The 19,337-nt window shown below is 39.6% G+C and overlaps 1 protein-coding gene across 1 annotated transcript in view; it reads right to left on the reverse strand.

The window, feature by feature from the left end:
* Positions 1–9,010: 9,010 nt before the first annotated feature.
* Positions 9,011–19,337, reverse strand: part of CPNE8 (copine 8) — a 69,883-nt gene continuing 59,556 nt past the window's right edge. The window contains exons 18-20 of the mRNA XM_058022236.1: positions 16,940–16,997; positions 14,361–14,434; positions 9,011–10,938 (exon numbers count right to left, since the gene is read on the reverse strand). Coding sequence (XP_057878219.1) covers positions 10,750–10,938; positions 14,361–14,434; positions 16,940–16,997 — 321 coding nt within the window. The 3' untranslated portion in view covers positions 9,011–10,749. The remainder of the gene's footprint in view (positions 10,939–14,360; positions 14,435–16,939; positions 16,998–19,337) is intronic.

Genomic DNA, 19,337 nt, shown 5'->3' on the forward strand with positions numbered 1-19,337 from the left:
TAATCCCCTAGAGCAGTTCTCTGGTCTTCCCAAACCATCTGCTTCTCAGCCACGTGTCTCCTGCCCTTGCAGGAGGAACACATACCTGGCTGGAAACCAGGCTGCAGAAGGACCCAGTGTCACAGCAGCTTCCCCACTGCTGGTTTTAGGTCAGTGACAACTCATCAGTTTTATCCCTTCAATATTCTCGTCACAGCTTCGCTCTTCCCCTTGGGAACCAGCGCTGTGCTCAGTTCCCTTCCTTCACTGCACAGAATTTCTGATCTTTCCATGGGATCTCCTTCAGTGAGCTCCTTGTGGCCACTTTGCTGTTCCACAGCCAGGCCTGCTGGGCAATGGCATCTCCAGGGCTGTCCAGTGTGTCCCCCGTGTTGTTGTGCCCCGTGGTGACAGTGGTGGCAGGGCTGCACACCCATCCTGTGCTGGGCTTGTTCCTCTCCCCATTCCCCACATCCCTGCCACGGTGCCACTGCCACCCCTCCCTGACCACACAGCAGCCCAGTGCTGCTCCAGTGCAGTGCTGTGGGGCTGCCCTCTCCTCTGGGAAACACACGAGAGGAGACGCTGGGTCCCTTTGGCAGGGTGACTGTGTTTGCAAATCCCCTTCTCCCCTAAGCCCAGGATGAGTGCTCATGCACACACAGGTGCCAGCACCTCTGCTCTGTCCTTCTTCTTCCACTAGAACTCACAGCAATAAATGAAACCCTCCAAGACAACCTTTTCTGGCAGCACAGCCAACACTTGACTTGGAAGATTTTCATCAGCTTCACAGAGCACTATCATGGCATTACTTCAAGTGCCAAGTGCTTGAATTTAAGCCTGGAGAATTCATTGCAGACCAAGACTCTGTACAATCACTCCTGGACCCTCCAGTGATAATTGGCCATCAGTCGAGGCTGCCAGCTCTGCAGAGAGCTGTATCCCAGGACAGCCTGTGCAAGGATGGACTTCAGCAGAGAACCCAAGAAAGGAGGCAAGAAACAAGACAGTTTCTCATGGTTATCATTACTATACAGTCTCTTAATTGAAAGCATCTACTTGGCAAATGCTTTCTTTTTGTGTCGGTTTTGTTGGTTTTTTACTGAGTTCCTTGTGAGGACAAACACCACCCTGGTGATTCTGACAGCAGGTAAGATCTAAGTTGTTGAATTTTACCCATTTCACATCTTTGATCTTTATGAAATTTGCCTCCCACTCTTTGATGTGACAGGACAGGGGGTTATTCTTGCTTTTTCTGTCAACTCCTACCAGCAGCTGGGAAAATGGTGATTTCCTTGCAAAAAAAGCACATTCTAAAAACCATCAAAGCTGTTGATTCTACCTACATTTTGCTCATGTTTTGCTTAGGTTTAACTGAAGGTTTGTCAGCAGCTGCACAGGTATAAATGAGAAACAGCTCCATGCCTGACTCATCCAATACTCCACCACATATCCTACCTGGCAAGAGCTCCTGTTCATCTGCTGCAGCACAGATTTCTTGCTCTCAGGAGGGGGCTGAGAGGCCAGAGATCCCTTTCAGGATTTTGTTTAAAACAAAAATCTGTGAGGCCACAGCTTATGCCCTTTTATCTCCCAGGCTGGCTGTGCCCACTGCCAGAGCCAGACCTGCCCCGTCTCCCTGGCTGAGGGGCTGTGCTGGCACCTGGACCACAGGTCTTCAGACATCAACTCTTCTGCCTCTGCCAGATGGGAACACTGGAGGAAAGAAATGTGCTCCCAGAAACAGTGGCTCCCTTTGTGGCTTTGAACAGCCAGGTGTCACTCACACTCCTGCTGAGTTAGGTACAGCTGGCTGCTCTGGGTAAAGAGGGCTATTACTTCTTCCCAGAGCAGATTGTCCAGATGATGGACATACACAGTGGTTCAATCTTTAGAGAAGCCCTAAACTCCAGGAGAAGGGCTGTTGAACCAGCCCTAAAGGCCAGGACAGAGGCAGCAGATGGCAGTCCTAAAGGAGGTCACTGCCAGCCCCCACTGGGGTTTGCTCCCTCAGCTCCTGCCTGTGGGGCTCAGGGGGTGTCATGATGAAACAGGGGTGGCTGTCACTGCAGTGCTCTCACACTGCAGCCCTGTGTGCAGCAGAAGGTGCTGGACAAGCCATGAGGGTGGAGGGATGGAAAGCATGGCAATGGGAAGACAGGGAACAGAGGGAGGTGCTCCTGCTCTGTGTCTCTGCTGAAGCTCAGATTTGAGGTTAAATAGCACACAAAACAAACAGGTGGGAGAGTTTTCAAATAATGCAGGGACTTCTCCCTCCTTCTTAACACTTGTGACATCTGCCTGGGCACAGGCACAAGCCAGCAGGGAAGGCAAAGCAGTGCATGGCCAAACCCCTGCACTCCCACTCCTAATGAAATTCACACAAATTTTAGAAAGCGATGGAGATGTCTTCAGCTTCCTCCACCTATCACTGCCTTATTTCTAACAGATGCCATAATGAGGATGACAAGATCATTTAGTTTTCTTCAGAGTAATCACAATTTGGATGGTCTGTAATTTAATAAGAGGGAGAAGGCAGCAGCTAGAGGAAGAGCTCTCTGGCTGCTCAGCCTGATGAGCTGCAGCACAGGGGCCCTGCCATGTGGGCAATGCAGCTTTGCAGGGCTCACCTGCAATAGAATCTGCCTGCTGCTGTCCCTGGGGATGGAGCATGCTGGCCTGGGGCACAGCCACCCAGCAGCTGGGTGCCCTGGCTGCCCTGCTGCTCCTCTCAGAGCATGCAGCAGTCCAGCACACAGCAAGAGCCAGCAGCTCCTGCAGAGAAAAGCACATATTGCAGCTCCCGCCTACTCAGGAGGGGAGCACTCACCCACAAAGTACAGTGATACTTTAAACATCCTCCTTTTCCTATTCAGTCTAACAGGTTTTAAATAAAGCAACATTTCAGTTGGTTTTGCCATTGTGAAAAAGAGTTTTTGGAAGCCTGGTACTTCCTTGCAATGACAGGTAATAGACAGATCTATTGATAATGACACAGTGCATGCATGAACGAGCATTTAAAGTCTTCTGTACCACGAAGCACCCAACAGTGCCAGAAAAACCTCTCACTAATATGGTGGGTGTGTGCTTAAATACATTTCTTTTCTTACTAATTCTTCCAGGACAGTGGGCAATGCTGCAGTGCAGCTGACAGCATATCTCCAATAATGACATGCTGTGATTCAGTGGTTTTTCACACTCACAGTGGCATCACCTTCTGATCACCTTCCGCCTGCATTCTTCTGAGAGGCTTAGCAAGATGGGAAAAGCTTCTTCAGAAGCAACTGTGGTCTGTCTACAACTGAGGTGTAGGTTTGGGGTTTTATATGCTTGTAAAACCTCTTCCTGTGCTGGAGAGCACTCATCAACAGATGAATAGCCAATTTCATTAGCAGGTGTGATTTCTCCATAGTGTCAGTTCTAGTGATTGAATCACTGAGTAAAATGCTAGAAAGCAGTTTTATTTTAGGCTTGTTGTAGGGCTGCCACAGTGGCACTTGCTGAGATTTGTATAGGTTTGAGTTATAGAAAAAGAGACAAGTTTTGAGGAGGTCTAGATAGAAGAAAAGGAGGATGACTCATGTTTAAAACCAGAGGGGTTCTTGTTATCAAATACTTTTCATGGTTACAACCAAAGAGTGAATGTCTGCAGCTCCAACTGGAGGAGAAAACCATGAGCTCGACAGAAGGTCAGTGAGGGAGAGCAATTACAGCTTGCATTGTAAAGTGATTTCCCCTCCACACAAAGGGGGCACTTATTTCTGAATTTTAACATGATAAACATGCAAAGCACAGATTTAAAGGCATCTGATAATGTTAACCTAACAATAGCTTTATTCCAACATCCCTTAAAGATTCTTCAATGTTTTAATGCAAAGATTTGCCAGCTATCAGTGAGTGAATCAGAGATGTGAGGCAAACACCAGTTTTTGTTTCTGAAGGAGCTGCATGTTTCAGTACAGCCTAGAAATTCAGTGCTATGAATCTCGAGGAGCTGAGAGCATATTGTGTGCTGTCCCTTTTAAAGGAATCACAGGGAATATTTTTGGGTTTTGCTGGGTTTTGGTTGGTAAGATCAGTTGACTGAGTACGTCAAGCCAAGGTGTCACGACTGTAGAATTGACTGTACTTAATTATCAATAATGGGACAGTTTTCCTGCTCTTCCTTGTTGCAAAACCTCAGGTGTACAGGTGGGGACTCCCACCTTGCTGTCCACTTACACCAATTTGCTTGGCATATCCTGCCCCTCAGCTGACCTTCACCAGGAGATTTTCCCTCCTGATGACCTTTGGTCACACACAGGGGCTGGTTACCTCTCCTGCCCACTGGGTGCAAGTCTCCTAAGGGTCTCTGTGTCCATGAGCCTCTGAGCCATTACTGTGGAAACAGGTGACTGGAAGCACACATGTATTGCAGACAAGATCTCACCAGGGCTTTCTTCAGCCCTCCTGGTGCCTTCCTAACCACCCATGCACTCCAGTCCTCTCCCTCTGCATTATCCTTTCTTAATTAGGCCACCTACCTTTGCAGGACTTTCTAAGGGGGCTTTAGGAGGATATTTAACTATTTAATGGATTATTTCCCTGTTTAGAAGGAGGCTGCACAATGAGGGAATCCCTAGCAACTCTCCAGTGTCTGAACAAATTTCTAAGACAAAGATGATGTCATTTCCCTGAGATGCACCAGAAGGGGCCTCCAGACAGTTTGGGATGTTTGTCTGTCTGCCCATGGAAGCCACCCCTGCTGCCAAAGACAGCATCACCCGTCAGTGCTGGCCTTTGAGAGCAGCACCCTTGCACAGACACAGTCACCACACTCCTCCTGGTTAGCTGCCTACAAACCACACCTAAGTGCTTTACTTTTTTCCTCACAGGTTAAAAACCATCTGCTTTTTTTCTCTCCTGGACTCTTTCAAAATTGTCTTTGTTCCTGAAGTGTGACCCCATGGACCAGACACAGCTCAGGCTTCAGCACAGCTGAGCCTGGAGAAATTATTCTCTCTCTTGCAATATGAACACACCTGCTGTCATCATCTTCCAGGGTGATCTTTGCTTTTTATGCAGCAGTATCACAATTTGATTCATATTCTGTTTGCAGCTCAGCTGTAATCTACAAATTATTTAGTACCAAACTGCTGCTTATAAAGGTGTCTTTTATTTTCATTCCATTTGTGCTTATTTATCTCCCTCCTGCATGTAATATTTTCCACCATTTTTTCCCCTGACCTTCCCTTCCACTCATCAAAACAATTTTTTAATTTATTCAGGCTTCCCAGCCTGCAGTCCTGGTGAGCTAATACTTTCCTTCACTGTAAAAATGTAGCCTTTAACTCCTTTGTTTACTGCATTAATGGCAACATTTGCCAGGAGAGACTCCTGCTGGACTCTTCCTTTCCTCCAGGTTTGGCACCTATTGATATTTTCCATTCCCTCCTGCTCACAGAAAGCCATAGACCAAGGTCCTTTCAGAGCCTTTCTGCCTTGTACCAGGGAAGTATTTAATCTTCTCCTCAGTCTGCAGTAGCCCTTTCCTCATGGAAGAGAGACAATTTTCTTCTCCTTGGATTCCCTCTGGCTGGTGATTGTGTGCTGATGGCCCACTCAGTTTAAAGCACAGCATTCAGTGCTAATCACTGTGCACATCCAGTCAATTGCTTTGGTTCCATGATCAGCCGGGAGCAAAGCAAACCACAGAGCAACCTGTGGCACAGGGACACACAGGCCCCTCAGTCATCACTGCAATCTTGTTCTTCTCAGAGCTGGGCAGGATTTTTGCTGCCTGGGAAGCAAAGCAGTGCAGGAGTGATGGAATTGTTCAGTGCACAGGCACAGCCTGCAGGGGCTTGGGAAGGCTCTCCCACCACACTGCATGATTCCTGGGCAGGTGTCTCACAGGCCTTGTGCACCTTCTGCAGGATGGGATGTCTGTAAGAACACTCAAGTCACCTCAATGCCTTCGATGGTTTGCAAAATAAAATCATCAAATAAAAATTCCAGTGATGAAATTTATTATTGTCAAGTGTTCAGCTGTAGGCACATGCTCCAAACTGAAGTACTCCACACCCTTTCTTCAGATGGCCAGCTTGAAAACACCAGTCATCTACAGCCACTTGCACACTCACGGCAATGCATAATGCTGGCTGGAAAGAACACCTGAAACCATACCCTACCAACTCAGTGGCAAAGAAGCAAAAATCCACCATGGAGTGCTGCAGAAAATGTGTCTAAGTGCTACAAGGCAATCTAAAAGTGCAGGGCATTTCACATGAAAAAGATGAACAGTATAAAACAGCAACCCAGCAATGGGAACGGGCAGTCTGTCCTTCTGAAAATGTCTCTGCTGCGGTGACACCCACCTGCTTCCCCACAGCTCCATTCCGCAGGGCTGCTCCCTTGCTCTGGGAGCTCAGAGTTAGAGATCACCTCTGGTGGGGAGGGCACCCCACAGAAATCCTCCCTGATCATTTACCCAAATTGTTCTGGCAGTCCTCGGTGCCCCTCTGAGCCTTTCCAGTTGATCCATATGATATCTGAAGTCTCAAAACTGCATGAGCCAAAGCCTTATTAATGTGAGAACATGGATTATCTCAGGTGGCCATTATTCAATGTTTTACTTATGACACCCTCACCTCGCTGTTTTGTGATCCCCTACAGCCTCAGACACTGTTCTAAGGAATTGCTGCACAGCCAAAAAGTGCTGTAACTGTGCAGTAGATTTTTGTTACTCCAGTACTCTTACCTATTTGTCCTGATTGGATTTGTTCCTCTCTTTTAGGCAATTTTTCTAATTCATAAAAATAATTTCAAGTTTTAATCCAATTTTTGGAAGTGATTAAATTACCTCCAGTTGATAAAATCCAATAATTTAATAACAAAATATTATATATTGCTTCATCAATGGAAATGGCCGAGTAATATCAAAAGCAAGAAGGTCCCTAGAGAATAGCAATTGTTCTGTTTCTTGAGTTTGATGATGGAAGACTGATAGCATTTTCCTGAACAATCTAACCAGCCTTAGAGTACTTCACAACACTTCCAAAAAGGCCAGTATCCTGCTTTGCTTTTAAAATGTCTTCTCAAAGCAGCTGTTTCTCTTTTTTATCCTAAAGCTCGTTATATTGCTTTTTAAGAAAATTGTTCCAAAACTGTGTAGTAGTAGCAAATTTTTATTGGTAGAGGTAAACCTTAGACTGGATGTATTTCTTTTTAATTGACTATTTAATTGACTATTTAATTCAATGATTATCCCTCTTCTGTGAAGCTTGAAGGAAAAAAAACCCACTGAGTATTTAGGTTTTCCCTAATGGACTAAATGCTCATCCTTTTGTTAAATAATTGATTTAACTTTCCTTCCCTTTCTAGTAGAGGTTTCATTAGGCTTTTATAGTCCTAAAATTATTTTAGTTTTTCTGCTCTTTTTTACACATATCTTGCTTTTACATTTATACATAGCCACATATTCTTTCTATTCTCGCTGATTTTTCTTTTTAAAGAACTTCTGGTAATGGCCTCTTACTATGCTCCCAGGTTTCCCACTGCACTGGTGTAACTTCTCATTATGTGTCTTTTTATTAGTTCTTAAAGATGATAAATAATTTATCATTCTGTTTGTTTCAACCATTTTATTAAGTATCCTGGAGTGAATTTCATCTGTTCCTACTTAGGTGAGAATTTCCAGCTTTCCAAAATGCAACTTCTTAGAGAATCCCTAAACCCACCTGAATCCTCTTCATCTCCTAGAGACACCTCCCTGTGGCACCACACAACAAACTCTTTTTGTAGACCAGAGCTGATTTGAAGTCCATGTAAATTCTACTGTACGGCTTTCCATCTTTGCCTAAAATGACAAAGTTCTAGTTTGTAACCAAGATCAAACCAGTTTCTTCTTCCAGATTGGCATCAATTCCTCACCAGTCTGAATCAAACCTAGGAGTCACTCCTGAATTAGACTCCCTGAGCCAGTGGAGTCTAATTCAAGAGTGAATTTCCTCATTTGAAGGAAATTTGTGCCAGAAAATTTTCTGCATGTATTATGAATATCCATTCCAAGATGGATACCAGTGGAAGAGAGGTTTTATCAAGGCCAACAGTTTCTCTCAGGACAACTAATTTGTCACATAATGTGTCACCTTTTACTTTTTTTAAACATAAAAACCATCTGCTACTCTTCAAGTGTGGCAAATTAGTATGTTTTGATAGCAGCTAGCATTTCTTGGGAAGGAATAATAATTTTGTGTTCCATTCTTCTTGAGAATAAAGCCAGGAGTAAAAACAGCTGGTGATTTTTTGGAGAAAAAAATCTGTAGGTGATTTTTTTTGAGAAATTCAAGCTCAGAGCTTTAACTCTCGTCCCAAAAAAACTGGAATGAGAGTTAATATGTGAGATTATGTAATGATTCCCACATGTTACAGATTCAAGATGCCAAGCATAGAGATAGGGAATCTCACAGGTCTGGAAAGAGCCCTTTGCCACTAGAGTCCTCAGTCCACTTATCACAACTATTTCTTTCCATTAAATATGTTTAGAACCCAATACTAAACAGAAGAAAAAAAACCCTGACAGTGTGGAATAGAATAGAATAGAATAGAATAGAATAGAATAGAATAGAATAGAATAGAATAGAATAGAATAGAATAGAATAGAATAGAATAGAATAGTGCTTAGGCTGGATAGACAGAATAACTTTGATGAAGTAACTCCTTTCTTTAAAAGTTCTTTCACTTGTTAAATGAACTGCTAGATTAGTTTTGAGATTAATCTTTAAACTAATAAAGGTACTGGCTAAATGAGAGCTAATAAATTACTCTCAGCTGAATAAGTTTGTTTTCTGGCCTTTTAGTGATGAATACATGGCCCACTGGGAACCAGCACAAATATCAGCATAAAGATTTGCCTAATCAAATGAAACAAGAGAAGCATTGTATAACTTCAGATTTTTCAAAAGTGCCAACACTGTTCGTGCAAAAAATAAATGTAGAAGATGAAAGGAGAACACCACCACCATATATTAGATTTAAACTTACTCTTTATGATGCACTTTCATCAAAATTGTAGTTGCCAAGTATCAAATTTCACTCATGCAACATCAATCCACTAAGAAATACATATTTTGGTGAGAAAATTAAACTCCATATTTATGTAAAAACTGTTTCAAAATAAAAATAAAACAAGATTTTTTTTTACCAAAAAAAGATTTTTTTTTTGTTTTTGTTAACAGAATAATTATTTGGAAAACGTAATTTCCCACATGAAATAGTTAAAGGAAGTTAAATATATTTAAAAATGGAAGATTCTGCATTTACGTAGTTATGCCATTAATATTGAAGATATGTTTTCTGGCAAAAAACTTCTCATGCTTAAAAAATGCACCTTAGTTTTATACTGTACATTACAACATACAGTAGTAAGAAACAGAATTAGTAAACAGGTTATATGCAAAGAAAAAATTACGTATACAAGACAATTACAACTGTGACACAAAAATAATAATGTTCAGTTTAAACAGTATCTGAAGGCAATTCACAATCATTTCAGGAGTTCTGTGAAATTTAAGGCCATTAGTTCTAAATAAAATGTATCTGACACAAACTCACAAAACTGTGTATTTTGTACAAAATATACATGCAAAACCATTTTGTAATTATATATCAACAGGCATATAATAAATTCTTTTGGGTAGTTCCGTACACAAAATTGTGAACAAAGCAACATAGTTGTGCAATTTTAAAACCATTTAATTACCTTTATTATTCATGCACCCTGAATGGAAATGTGATTAAATAAGAATATTAAACCCAAATATTATTAAGCCCAATATCCCTTTGAATGGGAAATCTAGACAAAAAAATAGTTAAGATTTAAAATTTTTTGAGTTTAAAATGGTCCATTATAAAACATCTGCTGTAATCACTTCAAAAGACATTTCTGATGCAAAATTTCCAGTGCTTTAAGGAATGTATTATATGATTTAATGAGCTCAGTGAGTCAACTATAACACTCTGATAGTTCTGGATTGAGGTAATTTTCTTTAATTAATTACAGCAAGTAACTATTCTAATTTGTTTCAGTAGTTGGTTTAAAAAACTGTAAACTTAGATAAACTCAGAAATTGGAGAATCTCTAAAAAAAATACACATACTTCCCCCTCAGTCTGGAGCCAGTTATAAGTCATATGCCATTATGTTATTTACATTTAGGAGTTGAAATTTTCAATACATGAGATGAATGGATTACTAAGAACTGATTGAAGCACTTCAGTTACTTTAAAACACATTGATATATTTGTCCTTAGCTTTCATTTGTATTTGTCTGGACAAACATTCAAAGAGATATTGCTTCTCTTGTTATCTTGTGACAAACTATTGCAAGCTAGAAGACATGTGAGTCAATATTCCAAACTTTTATTCTTAAGAATAGTTATAAAAGTACTGAAATTTAAAAATAGTAACATGTAAACATTGATACAGAGTAATAGCATTCCTATACATTTATATACACTCAATATTCAGAGAGGACCCAATCTTCTGAGTTGAAAACCCGACTTGTGCTTCCCCCCTCCAATAAATACATCAAAAAAGTTTTAGTTTGGACTAAAAAAAAAGTCTCAGAACATCAACATTTTGCTCCTAGCATTTAAAAGCTTTCCAGTTGCTTATGCAACTAATAGGAGAATTTTGGTATGTGAAGAGAACTTTTCTAGCTCCAAGAAGTTATCAGAAGCTACTGCTGCATCCAGAGATTTGTGATAAATGCCCAACAGCTCAGAGCAGTCATATCTGAGTCTGCAACACGTGCACTGGGGGTGTGTAGGGGGGCGGTGCAGGGGATGGCTTTATTCCTCTGACTCTCATGTAGGACAGAAACTGCTCTGGGATTTCAGCCAGCACATCTTTGGCCAGTCTTGCCATGCTCAACACGTGGTTTCCACTTCTGTCAATGTAATCCCGGAATGGCACAAACTGCAGCGCAAGAGAGATGCTCGCTCAGACACAGAACAGATCTTACAACATTAAAGTAAGAAAGCTTAACCTAGGGGGTTTAGAGTATAGGAACATGTTACCTTACACAGTTTTAATGTACCCATACATAAGTTGCATTTTATATTATATATTTTATAAATACACATTGTATCTCAATTATTATAGACCTGCCTTCTAATAGAAATAGTGTAACACTTTCACTTGGGTGAACCGTTTCACATGAGCCACGGCGAGCTCAGGTTGGTGATCAAGTGCTTCACTGACATATTTGGGTTATCTCTCAACCCTTTCCAAGCAAGAAGGTGATTTTGTCTCAGAAAGCCATTCTCAGCTTCCATTCCCTGCTCCTGCACCACCCACCAGACTGCCTCCACTCTGGCACTTGCTGGGTAGATTTTTTTGACCTCTGAAGTGAACAGAACAGAAAGGATGACTTTGAATTTTTGATCATTTTGCATTATACCTAGTAGAACTCTGAACCACATGAACACTTTTAATATGATATTAACAAATGCATAAAGAAGCTAAGCAAAAATGATTGGATCAAAAAAGAACTTGTGATGTGATATGCAGATGTTCAACACCTAGAGCATTTACCTGCCCAGCCTTGGCTTGATTTTTTAATACTTAATGAGAATCTTGTGCTATTGGCATACCAAAAGGAAACAATCCAGGCTCCTTTATTTTTTTCCTTGTGTAAAAAGTACATGCAGTCTGAGTTAAAGAACATGTATCCCATCCTAAGAGATCCCCTTATCCGTTAGTCTGCAAACAGGAAATCTCAGACCCCTGTTCTGTAGCAAAGTGGGGCTATTTCAACAGTGTAATTCTTGAAATGCAATTATACAACATATTTGGCCTGATTTAGCTCTTCTCCTCCTCTCCCCACACTGCAGAGGTGCCAGAGCAGCTGGAGGAACTATGGACAGGGAAACAAACCTAGAGATGTACAAGGACAGCTAACATGGAGATGGCAGAGGAATAGAATGAAAGGCATAGGAGAAACCAAAGGGAAACTGATGGAATGCCAAGTGCTTTTTCTGTAATTTAAGAGTGTAATTAAAAAGGCTGATATGCAAAATTCTCAGGGGAAACAGCAGGTGCATCACTATAAGTAAATATTCTCCTAAAATGCCTTAAACAGCAAAAGGATAGGAAAGGAGCAGAAATTAAGATTGAGGAAGAACTGGTACACATGTAACACAGAGTCCCACAACATGTATCCACACTAGTGAGGAGAGACAGTGAAGAACATGCTTCTACATGAGGTGCAGCCAGTAGCAAATATAACACACAGAGAGACTCACTGTTAACAGACAGACTTTTCCTGTACTAACTTAATCAAAATATTTCACAATACTTTTAGAATTAATAGGTAATTTCACTAGTTAATTTTAATTAATCTAATACACAAAAAAGCCCACTTTTTAATTTGAGTAGTTGGTTTTATAAAGGCAAATCAGTTTCAGCTTGCTAGATACAAAATAAAGGTCAAACCAGATTTAGACAGTTTGACAGAATTCCTTTTTATTTATTTAGTTAGTCTATAAAGTCAATATTTGTTAGTATTTAGACAGAAAAAGAGCACAAAATAATTCTGTCTTTGGGTAATTCAATATGGCATGGGGCAACATTCTGATTAAAATATATTAATAATAAATAAACATTTTATTACAATTCTGATATGCAATGAATTCCAAAGAAATACAAAAGGGCATTCACTGCATTTTTTTTTCAGCACAGGTTAGTAATCTCAAGGCAAAGCATTTTCACAAATCTTGTTTATAATATGTTAGAACTCTATCCATTTATGCTCTTTAAAGCTTTTTGGGCTGTTATTATTAGAGAAATTATGTTGCTTATATTTAAATGCATTTAAACATAAGTGCAACGCTTGCCAGAAGGTACGTGAATTAGCTTTAAAAAATCTGAGATGGCACAGAGGGCTTTGCAGAGCTTGGGGCCCACCCCACACACTGCTCTGCTGAAAGCACTGACATTTCCAGAGCAACACACTGCACACAGCCCCTCTCCAGCCCAATGTGGACACCAAGGAACACTACAAAGACTTTGACAAAATGAGAAACTGTTTCCTATCTCCTGTTCAGCTGTCTTACATCATCCCTACCTTCAAAACTATCTGACAACAGTTACCAAAGAAACCAGCATGTTTTACTCTTCAAAGAGTTTTGGTATCTCACTTTCTCATCAGCTGTTATCTCTATATGTTGCAAAAATGAAAAAAGTATCCTTCTCAACTATGAGAATTCAGGAATCCATGACTTTCTTTAATGTGTATCCATAGAGAGTATGAAAGTAACTTAATTTCTGTCTTATGTTCATTTCTGATCCCCATAAAAAAAAAAAGAGGGAATTTTAATGTCGTATGCAAGAAGATTGAAGAAGACTGAAAAAAGAGTTCTGATCATTTTCATTTCCATATATTTATGTAGTTTTCTTTATTTTTCTGTTCTAATAAAACCAAACTATAAAATCAGGTGTCAAACACGTTTTGAACACGTCCTTGGATTGAAATATTACATTCACCAGCAGTTATCAATCAATCCTTGAACATTCACTTATCAGTATTTGTAACATTAAACATTTTGAAGTTTCAGTTCCTGCAGATATAAATGGAAACAAATAAACATATCCCAAAATTCATCAGCTGCTATCTGACCTTAACTATCATGCAGTATGAGCTATTGATATGGCTCACTTATTCTTCCTCTATATATATTCTATTAAACAACAATATAAAAATCCAACCTGTCTTGAACAGAAATAAGTGCAAATAAGTAAGAGGAAAAATAAACGAACAGCATGAAGTTTGACAAATAGGAGGAATAAAGGAAGAAGAAGAAATGGCAGTTCTAAGGTGAGGTTTGAATCTGTCAGTGTTTAAGAGGCATTTGGACAATGCCCTTATTAACATGCTCTAACTTTCAGTCAGCCCAGTACAGAATGGCCAGGCAGTTGCACTAGATGTCTGTTGTAAGTCCCTTCCAACTTAAACACTCTATTTTATAAATGTATTCAGCCACTACCAGGAAATATGGCTTCCACACAAGATTTACTTTTAGCCAGAAACCATTTTTCTAGAAATACCATGTTTCTCTAAATTCTCAGTAGCTAACTCTTCTCCATGGCTGTATAACATCAAGACTTTATAGCAATGCCCTGCCAGTTAGGGGTCATTTCCTAACAAATGCAGATCCACTCTTGTGTGTTACAAAAAGGCTTAGAGCTGTCACAGAGAGTTCTGAGCTTGTTATAAACACCTCAAGATAAAGTATGTCAGTGCTAAGGTAAAATGAAAGGTAGGAATATAGATAGAAATGAAAATTCAAAACAAAGAGGAACAGTAAAATCTATCTATGAGAATATATTTTCTCTCCCACCTGCACAATGTCTCTTTCTGCAAATCTTCCTCTTGAAGAAATCCTCACTACATCCCCATCCAGTTCTTCCATAGCTTAAAAAAAATGAACAAAAAACCCTTATGAGTTCAGGTACACAATAAAATCATCTTACTGAGAAAAAGTTCATACAAATTATGCTTTTGAGCAATAAAAAAAACAACAATTCTTCTTTAGGTAACTCTGTTAAGATCATTTGCATCAGAAAATACATCATGTTTTGTAGCTGTTTTGCACTTTTTCATGGTGACAATACATACTTTTAACTTTATTGTACCTTCAGAAAAGAACAGACTATGACAAATACATAGTCCTTTCATCTCTCAAAACAGCAAGTACATCGGGTTTTGTAAGGCAATATATATATATACTTTCAGAGGTGGAGAAGAATTCATATTCAGTAGCTATTGTTACAGAAGATATCAGAGGAAACAGCACAGAGAGGTAATAACTCACATTCACACTGAAAAATCAGTATCTTCTAATGCTAAGGAATGAGGAGTGCTTAAAAAATATTAAATTTATTGGGCAATTCTTCTTGTATCTTCTGAGCAGGACACAGGTAAGCTCTGTTGTCTAGAAACCTGGAAGCTATTCCAGGTGGAAAGATGTACTTGCTCTCTTGTCAGTGTTGAAATGGATGGATTTGGGATCTCAGGTTATTGCTGAGATGTTGGATCTGCAGTTCAAAAACCTTCTTTTGGTGTGTGCCTTGAAAACCAAAGCGCTGCACCTCAGTTTCTCAGGGGCTTCCAAACAGGGCTAAATTCACTGAAACCAGCACTTCAAACCTAGTTCTTCTGAAGCAAGAGCTAGAAAGTGCAAATGACACCATCAGGAGCCAAGCTAACAGAATTTATTTGTTCAAAGAAACAAATCAGTGTGTCTGCAGAGCATGTTGCCTGATGATGCTGTTGCAAAAATGTACACGTGTTCAAACCAGGAGACTGAACAAGTGTTTGAAGGAGTTTCACTAAAAAATTTCCAAAACAGACATAAAGCACATCCTGCCCAGGAAACTCCAACCTAAAGCCAGTATTCAGGGAAATATCAAATTTGCTTAGTCTGTTCTTAATATTCTCTAGGGAACTAACCATGGCAATGTCAGATACAGAACACTGGGCAGAAATGCTTCTGATGTGACCTGTTACAGTCACCCTCACATCCTTTAAGTGAAGCTCTGCCAAGTGTATTTGTCATCTACCCAAATTTCAAATTTTTAAGAACCCCTCTGGTATTCCCCAGGGGCTGGGAGATGCAGGGAACAGGGAGATCTGAAGAGGAGCAGCTTGGTCTCTCCAGGGCAGAACTGAAGCTCCAGGGACACTGGAATGTGCAGACACCCTGAACATCACCCTCCTGCAGGCACAGCAGACAGGGAGTCTGTTTATTGCAGAAGGAATTTCTGTTTATTGCAGAAGGAATTTCTGTAGATGGAAGTAATTCCTCTGTCCTCGTGGGCACTGAGGGACCAAAGATTTGGCATGCAGCTCAGGGTGAATCTCCCTGAGGCAGCACATGCTGAGGTTGTGGCTCCAAAGATGGAAACTGCATCCTGCAGTACAAACAGAATCCCAACACCTCAAGAACATGTCCTGACTGAGAAAGGGAGCCTGGGCACTGACTATGGCATACAATCATCTGGAGTGTAAGTGCTCACCTAGACAATTTCTTCATGGAGTAAGATACTTAAAATTATTACTATTATACCACTTGCCAAGCAGCATAATAATAAATGTTTATAATAAAATAAAATAAATTTTATACAAAATAATTTTTGTCTTGTTTTTGCCTCTTTTTTCCTACATTTAGAGTATTTGTACAAAAATTAACATGTACAGTCATTAGTGAACACTAAACATCTGTGGTAGTAGTGCTAAGTATATTTCATGTACAACAGAAGGTATACTGATGTACTAGAATTAAAAAGAAATTATTTAGGACTTTGAGGAACAGACACACACAATGTCTACACTTCATAGGGCAGTGATACACACTTAATAAATTAATACAAATAATGGAAGCAGCTTAGTTATTACAACAGAGAATGGTGTTCCAGAATATCACAGAAAGAATATATAAATAACCTGATAATTTCCCTCCTGCTGTAATATTCTGTCAATGCTGCTGCACAGCAGGGCTCACTCCTGTCACCAAGTGAAACCCTGTTTAATCCAGACCACCTCAAATGTATTTATTTTTCTCAAGATTTTATTACTGCAGTAAGATCAATATTTTCACTCAACTGACACTTCACAAGGCATCTAAATATTTGTGTTGAGGAAATGGAACATTTATTGAGTATACTTACTTTACTGTAAATGCTGAGCCCCCATATGGCTCTGGCTTGAACAGAGAGCCTGAGGGGCTACACAGCTCCACATGGTAGCTTGTAATCACACTGAGTTATCAATCAATCAATCCAGCTGGAAATGCCAGCAGCGCTCACTCCTCACTTCATATAATGTTCTTTTAAAGACCAATATTTGTTTGAACAGCTACATATTACTAAATTGTAGGCAAATCTAAAAAACAATTAGAAAAACCACTAGAACACTTACCATCAAACTCTGCTGGTCCTACCCCCACTATAATTATGGACATTGGAAGCCTTGAAGCCTTCAAAAGAAGAAGAAAAAGATGTTTAATGCATTACATAACCTCTATCAGTAATAGGAGATCTGAGAACAAAGTGAACAAAACTACACAGAAATTATGTTTTCAAGAACAATTTTCCCCCCTAAAACGTTGAGTGGTGTAAACTGTCTGCTTAAGTGGTACAAAACATCTTGCATGAAGACAGAAAGGCACGTGACTGTTTTATTTTTTCATTACCAAGTCTTTGAATCATATAGGATACTAATTAAAGACAACAAACCATGTTAGCATTTAATATTAGTATAACAACTAAGAGGACAAATTTCTACTAGAAACTTTTGTAAACTGACAGTAATTGCAAATATGTATGTAATAACAGTCTGACATTTACTTAAATGTGCTTTGCTGTTTCTTGATCTTACACAGCTGCTTGCAACTATGGGACACTATTTTGTACATTGATCTTATGCCAATTTTTAAAAGGAAAGAAATAATCTATTTGAGCAATCTGTATATTACATTTATCCCATTAATGAAATTTTACTCTAGTCAATCATCCATGCCACAGACAAGCAAGATATAGAATTGGCCTGTGGTAAGATTTTTCATTTTACTTTATCTTATTCATTCAAAGATATCTGGCTTTCTCTGAATAAACTCTGTAAAATCTTTAAAACTGCAAAGACACTATCTTAAATATTGGACTCTCCTGTCCTGATAGTAGCATCAGTTTATAGAAATAATGTGAATCTGCCTCTGATGAAGAAGGTATCAACTAAAACCAAAGAACACTCAGCAAGTGTCAGGGTTGACAATTTACTGAGATAATTCTGGTAACTCTGTTGCTTATTGTGATAAACTTTAACATGTCTACAGTCATTTTAAACATTAAACAGGAGCATACACTGGTCAAAAAAATCATAGATGTAGACTCAGTACAGAATCTTCTGTTTTCTAGAATGTTATTTTTTGATTGTAAAGAAAGTATCCTTTAAAGAGATTCCTACTCACACAGACACAGAATTATGTGATATAATGAAATATGAAACAGTAAGTGGCAAGGACAGCATAAAGACAAAGAGTTAAACTTCTGCATATAAACCCAAGTGTTGGCATTTCCTGAATGACAGCATAACCTTTAAACAGTTTGGTAAAACAGAATGTGTCTGACATATATGCTGTAATGAGAAAGATGCCTAAAAGCACAATTAATGTTAAAATTGAAATATACTCTGACTTTTATACGCATCAAGTTGCATTGGACATCACTGCTCTTTTTAGTATTATGGATATTATTAAAACTAAAAAAACTGTTATTGAATAGCATTTAATTAGTTCTGTCTTGGTATACTGTGCTCACACTTCAAGGATTATGCAGAAAAATGAAAGCAACTTCATAAAAAACCCAGACAGCAAATATTATCAAACTTCCACCTATTCCAAGCTAACACATCTGCTGTGTTTCCAGACAGTCACAGACTAGCAGCCATTATTTGTTGAAATGAACCATTACTGAAAACAAGGGTTGTCTGTATGTCTTGGTGGCACAGGAATTAATCTCACAAGGTATCAGCCAACTGCACTCGCTGCTCCCTTATGCACTGACTTCAAATGGAAGGGTGAGTCAGAACCAAGAGCTGCTCCTTTTCTCTGCACCGAGTCTTTCTGTCACCTAAGAGCAGCTCATCTAAAAGAAATTATGTTTCAAACCTCTAGTCTGGGCTGGAGAATGAATTCCCAAGCTTGCTATTACACAGATTCTGTGTCTGTGCTGCAGGCTGGGACTGAGGGCATCTTGGTCCCCAGGGAGAGGCAGAACGCTGGGGCAGAATTTTCATGTGCACCCCACAAACTGAAACAGCATCAAATCTCTACGGGAGGTACTAAAAGTGGATTTTCAAAACTGTGCCACCTAATTCTGCACTATTCACTTGGACATGATGCTAAATTACTTTAATGTAGGCTTTTCAACTCACCATTCTGCAGCTAACTAGATCCACTGTGGTATGTTAAAAACTATTGGTAGAGATCTTTTCCAAACATGTCTGGGAGTGTTTCTGTGAGTACTTTTATCTGAAATTTCCCACAGGCAAAAGCACAATAGAACCTGCTCATAATACAGAATATTACCTATACCCATGGCAGTTTGGAAGAGAAAAATACTGAAAACAATGCAGAAACTAAAACAGAAAATGCAGAAACTAACAAATAAGGAACTTACAGAGTTTTAGGGACTGTTTTGAGGGAAATCAGATAATTGGTTTGCTTGCCATTCAGGATCAGAAAGTTGGGGGCAGTTTCAAAAAAGTGTGGGGATCAAAACTGTCAATTATGAGAAAGACAAAAAAGATTTTACTATGA

The sequence above is a fragment of the Melospiza georgiana genome, chromosome 4, assembly GCF_028018845.1.
Source record: "Melospiza georgiana isolate bMelGeo1 chromosome 4, bMelGeo1.pri, whole genome shotgun sequence".
Classification (NCBI taxonomy): Eukaryota; Metazoa; Chordata; class Aves; order Passeriformes; family Passerellidae; genus Melospiza; species Melospiza georgiana.